We start from the raw sequence: 7,716 nt of genomic DNA on the forward strand, positions 1-7,716 counted from the left end.
GAGGATTAAAATAATAATAATAAAAATAAATAAATAAAATAAATTTCAGGCCGCTGAAGGGTGCGGAGCTAAGCGGCCAGTGGCTTGAGCCACCCAGAGGGTGCCTTCATGATGCTCAGAAAATAGATGACTGTGGAAACGGGGAAAATCTCCGCTTTCGGCCTTAAACTCTAGACCAGGCGTCCTCAAACTACGGCCCCGCGGGCCACACGCGGGTGTTTTTGCCGTTTTGTTTTTTTACTTCAAAATAAGATAGGTGCAGTGTGCATAGGAATTTGTTCCTAGTTTTTTTTAAAACTATAGTCCGGCCCTCCAACGGTCTGAGGGACAGGGAACTGGCCCCCTGTTTAAAACGTTGGAGGACCCCTGCTCTAGAATATCTTCTCCAGGCCTGCTCCAGGCAGCAGCTATGCCCTCCTCTCCTCTCTGGGAAGTTCACGAACTCGTATTTCACGGCAGTAAAAGCTCTTGCAACCGAGGGCAACACGGGAGGCGATGAATCCCGTAGCCACTCCCGGGGCCTTTTTCAGGAGGGGAGTTGCTTGAGAGTGTTCCACAGGGTGGTTTTGGGGGGGGTCCGCCCTCCTCAGCTTCCAGCCCACCCCCACTTGTCTGTGCCTGGGCAGCCAGAAGAATTTGCCAGAATAAACGACTCCCCAAACTCCCTGTCTTCTTCCCCAAGTAATTAGACACGGGGAGCGAAAGGCAGGGAAAATGCTCATCCACACCTTTCCTTGTCCTTCTTGGGGTTGCATGTCCTTCCTTTCCCCCCTCGAACCTGTTACCATGACGCCTGTGTTCACGATCATTTCTCTTTCTGTGTATTATATATTTGTTTTTAAAAATATATATATTTTGCCGAAACCGGTTTGGCTCAGTGGATAAAGCGTCGGCCTGCGGACTCAAGGGTCCCAGGTTCGATTCCGGTCAAGGGCATGTACCTTGGTTGCGGGCACATCCCCAGTAGGGGGTGTGCAGGAGGCAGCTGATCGATGTTTCTAACTGTCTATCCCTCTCTCTTCCGCTCTGTAAAAAAAAAATCAATAAAATATATTAAAATAAATAAAAAATATATATATATATTTTTATTGATTTCAGAGAGGAAGGGAGAGGGAGAGAGAGAAACATCAACGATGAGAGAGAATCAGTGAACAACTGCCTCCTGCACACCCCCTACTGGGGATCGAGCCTGCAACCCGGGCATGTGCCCTTGACTGGAATCGAACCCGGGGACCCTTCAGTCCGCAGGCCGTCGCTCTATCCACTGAGCCACACCAGCCAGGGCCGTCTATGTACGTTTTGGGTCAGCGTGCTTAGTGGCTTGGAGCTGGCCTGGGTGGAGGTGGGGCTTGGCTTGTCTCCTGGAGCACGGGGCCGTGGCCCAGGACGGCGAGCCCCTCGTGGCGCGAGAGGAAGCACGAATTCCACTGACACCACCTTTTGGACACGGTGGAGGGCGGGGGGGGTGGGGAGCGGGGGTGGTGGTGATGGTGGACCCGTTCTTACCTTGCAACCCAGCGTGTGGGCTCAAGAGAGAGGCAACGGAAAACCACTTTTTCCCTCTCCCTAAAATCGTAGGACGTTGGGGTCAGAAAAACCGTAAGACGTCGTCGAGGGTAGAATAAGCTTCCATTTGACAGAAGGGGAGAATCGAGGCGGAAATCAGGGACGTGGCCTCCGTGACGTCACTCAGAGGGCTGGAGGCGGAACCGAGCTCCCTGCCGGCCCGGCTGCTCACTGCCCACCGGCCAGGTCGCCTTCGAGGGGGAGGCTGTGGCCGGGCCCCCTCCCAGAGCCACCAGAATCCTTGCAAACTTGCCAGGGCCTTTGGGAATTGGGTTAGGCACAGTGGTCGGCAAACTCATTAGTCCACAGAGCCACATATCAACAGCACAACGATTGAAATTTCTTTGGAGAGCCACATTTTTTAAACTTAAGCTTCTTCTAACGCTACTTCTTCAACATAGACTCGCCCGGGCCGTGGTATTTTGTGGAAGAGCCACACTCAAGGGGCCAAAGAGCCGCCTGTGGCTCGCGAGCCGCCGTTTGCCGACCACGGGGCTAGGGAATTTGGATGGTCCCAGTTACGAGCCTCGCCACAGGCATGGGTTTGGGATCGCTGTTCCTTCGGTGAGTATTTTGCCCATAAATATCTGAGTCTCACTTACTAGGTGGCCTGGCACATGGCAGCATGCATCATGACTAGAGTAGCGTCATACTATCCGTGAAGCAGTATACAGAGCGTCATGCTATACGCTCCTCGCCATGTCACGCGAACCTCCCTTTGACCGTGTGCTTTATGAGACCGCGGGACGGCAGCGGGCGCTCGGAAGGGACCGTCGCGGACGCGCGCCTCTCGGGGCTGCGGTCGCCCGGCCCCGCCGCGTCCGGAGGGCTCGCCACGCGGGGAGCGCCTGGTACTCACACCCTTATTCCTCCCCACTGCCCAAGTCTGCCCGCTGCCCCCCATGGTGAGCCACGGCGACTTCGTCTGCCACCCGCGGCCTTGCGATCGCTACAGCCACGGGACCGTGGTGGAGTTCTACTGCGACCCCGGCTACAGCCTCACCAGTGACTACAAGTACATCACCTGCCAGTACGGGGAGTGGTTCCCCGCCTACCAGGTCTACTGCATCAAGTCAGGTGAGCCGCCCCGGCCCCACGGCCCACGGAAACCACATTGTGGGTTAGACCTGCTCACACTTAGACATCAGCCGCGTACACACTTAAGTACTTCCTAGTCCAGTGGTCTGCAAACCACGGCTCGCGAGCCACGTGCGGCTCGTTGGCCCCTTGAGTGTGGCTCGTCCACAAAATGCCACGGGCCTGGGCGAGTCTATGTTGAAGAAGTGGCGCTAGAAGAAGCTTAAGTTGAAAAAATGTGGCTCTCCCAAGAAATGTCAGTCGTTGTGCTGTTGATATCTGGCTCTGTGGACGAATGAGTTTGCCGACCACTGGCCTAGTTAATAACAAGTTACCAGCAAACCACGGGCCTCGGGGTTCCGGGGTACAGAGACCCGAGCACCGGCGACACCCGCCCACCGTCTCCTTCCCTCCCATCCTCCCCGCATCCCGCCCGCCCTGGGGTTTCCCTGGTGCGCCCCTGGCCACCTGCCCTGAGCAGTGGGGATGCTGCACACCTTCCCCCTGGACACAGCGAGTGAGGGAAGCTCCGGTTAACACGGGCACCCAGAGGCCCGCCCCCCCCCCCCCGGGGTCCTGGGAACCAGCCGGAGGAGCAGTGCAGGGAGGCCTACGGGAGGCTGCTGAGCAAGACGAGAGGAGGGAGGCCCTGGCCAGTTTGGCTCAGTGGTTAGAGCTTCAGACTGAAGGGTCCTGGGTTCGATTCCGGCCAAGGGCGTGCATCTCCGTTGCAGGCTCCATCCCTGGCCCTGGATTGGGGGGTGGCGGGAGGCACCCAATGGATGTGTCTCTCTCACGTCGATGTTTCTTTTCCTGTGTCTTCTCCCTCTCCCTTCCACTGTCTCTAAAAACCACTGGGGAAATGTCCCCGGGTGAGGATTAACAAACAAACAAACAAAGATGAGAGGAGGGAGGAGGAACCAGCAGCCACACAGGGCAAGTGTAGGAGACCAGGGGGTTGGGGGGGCGGGGCTTGTGGCCAAGGGACAGGACTCTGTTTTGGGGGTCGGCCCTTGCCTGCCCTTACCTGGAGCATGTGACGGCCGTGCCTCCCACGGCCCTTCCAGCTTCCTGTTCTTTCTCACACCCCCACCCCCACCCCCACCCCCCAGTCCATTCCAGACCCTCACAAAGGCGTTAGCTCAGCGCCCCTTCCCTGCTCCTGGACATGACTTCCCCAGGGGAGGGGCCCCCTCATTCTCTGCCCCAGAAGCAGGCTCTCACCCGGTCTGGAATGGGCGCCTGCAGGTCGCCCTCCAACCTGGCAGAGGCCCGCTGGGGACGGGGTTAGCGCTGTGGGGTCCCGAGACCACGGACCAGGCTCGTTCTCTCTCTCTCTCTCTCTCTCCCCCCCCCCCCCCCCGCCCGCAGAGCAAACGTGGCCCAACACCCACGAGACCCTCCTGACCACGTGGAAGATCGTGGCGTTCACGGCGACCAGCGTGCTGCTGGTGCTGCTGCTCGTCATCCTGGCCAGGATGTTCCAGACCAAGTTCAAGGCCCACTTCCCCCCCAGGTCAGTGCCGCCCCCTCGGGCAGCCGGGAGAGGAGGGTGAGCTGGGCGGGCAGCGCGTGCAGAGGGGAGGTCCTCAGGGAGGACACGGGGAGAGCGAAACACTTTCCCTGCGACGTTTTGGGGGGCCTGGAGGTCAGGGCACCAAGCCGGAGACAGACCTCATTTCCCCCTCCCCCCCCCCCCCCCCCGGGAGCCCATGTCTCCCTTCCTCCCTGGACTCGGTCCTCGGTCCTCGGGGGGCACTTGGGGTGAGAGAGGGGAGCGCAGACTCGGGGCTGCACGCGGGCCATGCCCCTGCCGCCTCCCCGCACGCGGCCTGGAGTGAGGTCCCTGCAGCGGGCGGTCCATGCGAGGATAAGGAATGCGGAGCTGATTAGGAGACAAGGTCAAAGCTGTGTGACCCAACAGCGGTCCAAAAACAGTGTGTGATGGGAAGTCTCGGGAAAGGGTTCTGGTTGGGGTCAGGGCAGGGCCCGTGGGAATCTGCCTCTAATAGGCTCTGCCCCCCCCCAACCTCCCCACTCACCAATGAGCTTGGGTTGGTGTCTTCATCCTCCCGCCGCCGCCATCCCCACAGAGGACACGGTCACACTCCTCCCAGAGGGGCCTGGCCCGGCGCCTTCCGGTGCCACCAGCACCCCCCTCTGGGTCCGAGAAGTGCCTCCTGGCCCGCTGCCCGCAGGCCGCTGTCGGGAAGAAGCCGCGTGGAAAGCGAAGGGGTGGGTTGTGCCCCTTCGAAGGAGGGCAGGGCGCCAACCGTCCCAGGACACTCGCCAGGGCTCACGGGCAGACACGGCGGCCTGTCCCCGAGGACTCATCTGTCCCCGTGTCCGTCTTCTCCTTCGGGGACCCTGGGCATCGGAAAAGGCCACTCATTTTTGTTGTTGTTGTTCCTTATCAGAGGATAGTTTCCCATTGATTTTTAGAGAGAGTGGAAGGGAGGAGGAGAGACAGAGAGAGAGAGAAACATCGATGTGAGAGAGACGCATTCATTGCCTGCCTCCCCCGCTTGCCCCGACCAGGGCCGGGGATGGAGCCCACAAGCAAGATACGTGCCCTTCACCGGGATCGAACCCGGGACCCTGCAGTCCACTGGCCGGCGCTCTATCCACTGAGCCACACCGGCCAGGGCAGCCCCTATTCTCTTACCTGTTCTGTTCCCAGCAGCCTTCCTGAGCGACACCACAGAGACTCTCGCACGGATGCTCGGCGGGAACGGGCCACCTGGTCCCCTGCCAGGAGGTTAAGGCCACAAGGCCAGGCACAGAGCGGTCCCAGAGGGAGGAAGGAAGCGTGAGGGGAGGGCGGAGGGGACAGGCGGGAGGGCACAAGATGGTGAGAAGAAACCTCAGCCCGGCCGGCGTGGCTCAGTGGTTGAGCGTCGACCTATGAACCAGGAGGTCACGGTTCGATTCCCGGTCAGGGCACATGCCCGGGTGGCGGGCTCCATCCCCAGGGTGGGGGGTGCAGGAGGCAGCCGATCCATGATTCTCTCTCATCATTGATGTTTCTTTCTCTCTACCTCTCCCTTCCTCTCTGAGATCAATACAAATATATATATATATATATTTTATATATTTTTTTAAAATATATTTTATTGATTTTTTACAGAGAGGAAGGGAGAGGGATAGAGAGCTAGAAACATCGATGAGAGAGAAACATCGACCAGCTGCCTCCTGCATAGCCCCCACCGGGGATGTGCCCGCAACCAATGTACATGCCCTTGACCGGAATCGAACCTGGGACCCCTCAGTCCGCAGGCCGATGCTCTATCCACTGAGCCAAACCGGTTTCGGCAAATATATATATATATTTTTTAAAAAAGAAATCTCTGCTCCCATCACGGCCCTGAGGACCCCGGCTGCAGCGGGGGGCGCTGTGGCTTCCTCCCCGGGGTGGCGTGTCACCCTGACGTGTCGGAACCGCTTTGCCTTGCACAGGGGGCCCCCCCGGAGTTCCAGCAGCGACCCGGACTTCGTGGTGGTGGACGGCGTGCCCGTGATGCTCCCGTCCTACGACGAGGCCGTGAGCGGCGGCTTGAGTGCCTTAGGCCCCGGGTACCTGGCCCCTGGGGGCCGGGCCTGCCCCTTGCCCGTGGAGGACCAGAGCCCCCCGGCCTACCCCGGCTCCGGGGACACGGACGCAGGCCCCGGGGCGTCAGACCCCTGTGACGGCGTCTCGGGCGCTTCCGAGCTGCTCCCGAGTCTGTACCCGTCCCCCACGTGCCACGGGGGCACCCGCCCCGCTTCCGACGACCCCGACACGGCTGCCAGCGCGGCGGGGGAGGTGGCATCCACCAGCCCGGGCATCGACATCGCAGACGGTAAGTGTTGGCCCCCGGGCCCGGCACACACGGCCGCACCAGCTCCCAGCATCTTCGAGCCGCACACGGCCGGGTCGGGCTGCTCGCTCTCCCTGCGTGCGGAGGCCGCGGGCAGGGCCCGTCAGGAGAGGAGGGACCCTCACCTCACACGGGATGAGCCCAAATGGACATTTCAGGAGGCTCACCGGGCACCGAGCCACCGTCCAGAGCAGAAAGGCTCCAGGGGCCGGCCCTTGGTTTCCAGAGCATCTTTCTGACCCCGGATGCTGGCCTCCTCGATCCCTTCACTAGGCAGGACTTCGGAGAGCGGGGCCTGGGGGAGGCAGCCCCCACCCGTGCCAGGAGGGGAGACCCCGACGGGCGCCGCGGGGCAGGATGCGTGTGTCTGCGTGTCGCATGGCAGGCGGGCTGCGGCTCGCGGTAAAGCAGGAACGTGTGTCAGACGACGTAGGCCCGTGTCCCAGGGGAGGGGGCACCGCTTTGCAAACGAGACAGCAGTTCCAGCCACAGGAAGCGGCAGTCACAGGGGTCTCCTGGGTCCCCCCGGGATCCTTTTCTGCCGTTCCTGCCGCCTCTCTGTGCCCGGAATGGTCGCCTCTTGGAATGAGTGTCAGGGCGCGTGGCTCACATCTAACATTTTCCTTTTTACGAGCTGCGTCTGAGACCTCCCAGCAAGTCGCTGTGATACGGAGGAGTTGGGCTTTTGTTTTGTTTTGTTTTTTAAATGGAATTTTTTATTTTATTTTTATTTATTAATTAATTTCTTTATTGATTATGGTATCACATATTTGTCCTCATCCCCCCATTCCCATCCCAAACCCCTCCCCACGCATGCCCCCACCCCCCTGTTGTCCGTGACCACTGGTTAGGCTCATATGCGTGCACACAAGTCCTTTAGTTGATCTCTCCCCCCTCCCCCCACCCTCCCCTACCTTCCCTCTGAGGCCCGACAGTCTGATCTATGCCTCCTTGTTTCTGGTTCTGTTCTTGTTCATCAGTCTATGTTGTTCATCATTTCCCCTAGGTGAGTGAGATCATGTGTTACTAGAAATATAAGAACCGAAAGTGAGACGAGCAATAATAGTTATGCTGAGAGGCAAATGAATCAGTCTGTAGTGAGTTTCTTTCTGGGCCAACAGTTCTTTTGAGCCCCAATTTCAATGTCAAACAGTTCCTTATGTGTACATGTCAGCACTGATATTTCAGTTCTGGATGGTGGACAAATGGTGGTGAT

The 7,716-nt window shown here is 59.2% G+C and overlaps 1 protein-coding gene across 1 annotated transcript in view; it reads left to right on the plus strand.

Annotated features, from left to right (window-relative positions):
- The window catches only part of SUSD4 (sushi domain containing 4), a 29,336-nt gene extending 23,006 nt beyond the window's left edge, over positions 1-6,330 (plus strand). Inside the window, exons 6-9 of the mRNA XM_054713162.1 lie at positions 2,452-2,643; positions 4,015-4,159; positions 6,100-6,216; positions 6,306-6,330. Of these exons, the coding sequence (XP_054569137.1) occupies positions 2,452-2,643; positions 4,015-4,159; positions 6,100-6,216; positions 6,306-6,330 (479 nt within the window). The remainder of the gene's footprint in view (positions 1-2,451; positions 2,644-4,014; positions 4,160-6,099; positions 6,217-6,305) is intronic.
- Positions 6,331-7,716: the final 1,386 nt, after the last annotated feature.

Source organism: Eptesicus fuscus, chromosome 24, assembly GCF_027574615.1.
Source record: "Eptesicus fuscus isolate TK198812 chromosome 24, DD_ASM_mEF_20220401, whole genome shotgun sequence".
Classification (NCBI taxonomy): domain Eukaryota; kingdom Metazoa; phylum Chordata; class Mammalia; order Chiroptera; family Vespertilionidae; genus Eptesicus; species Eptesicus fuscus.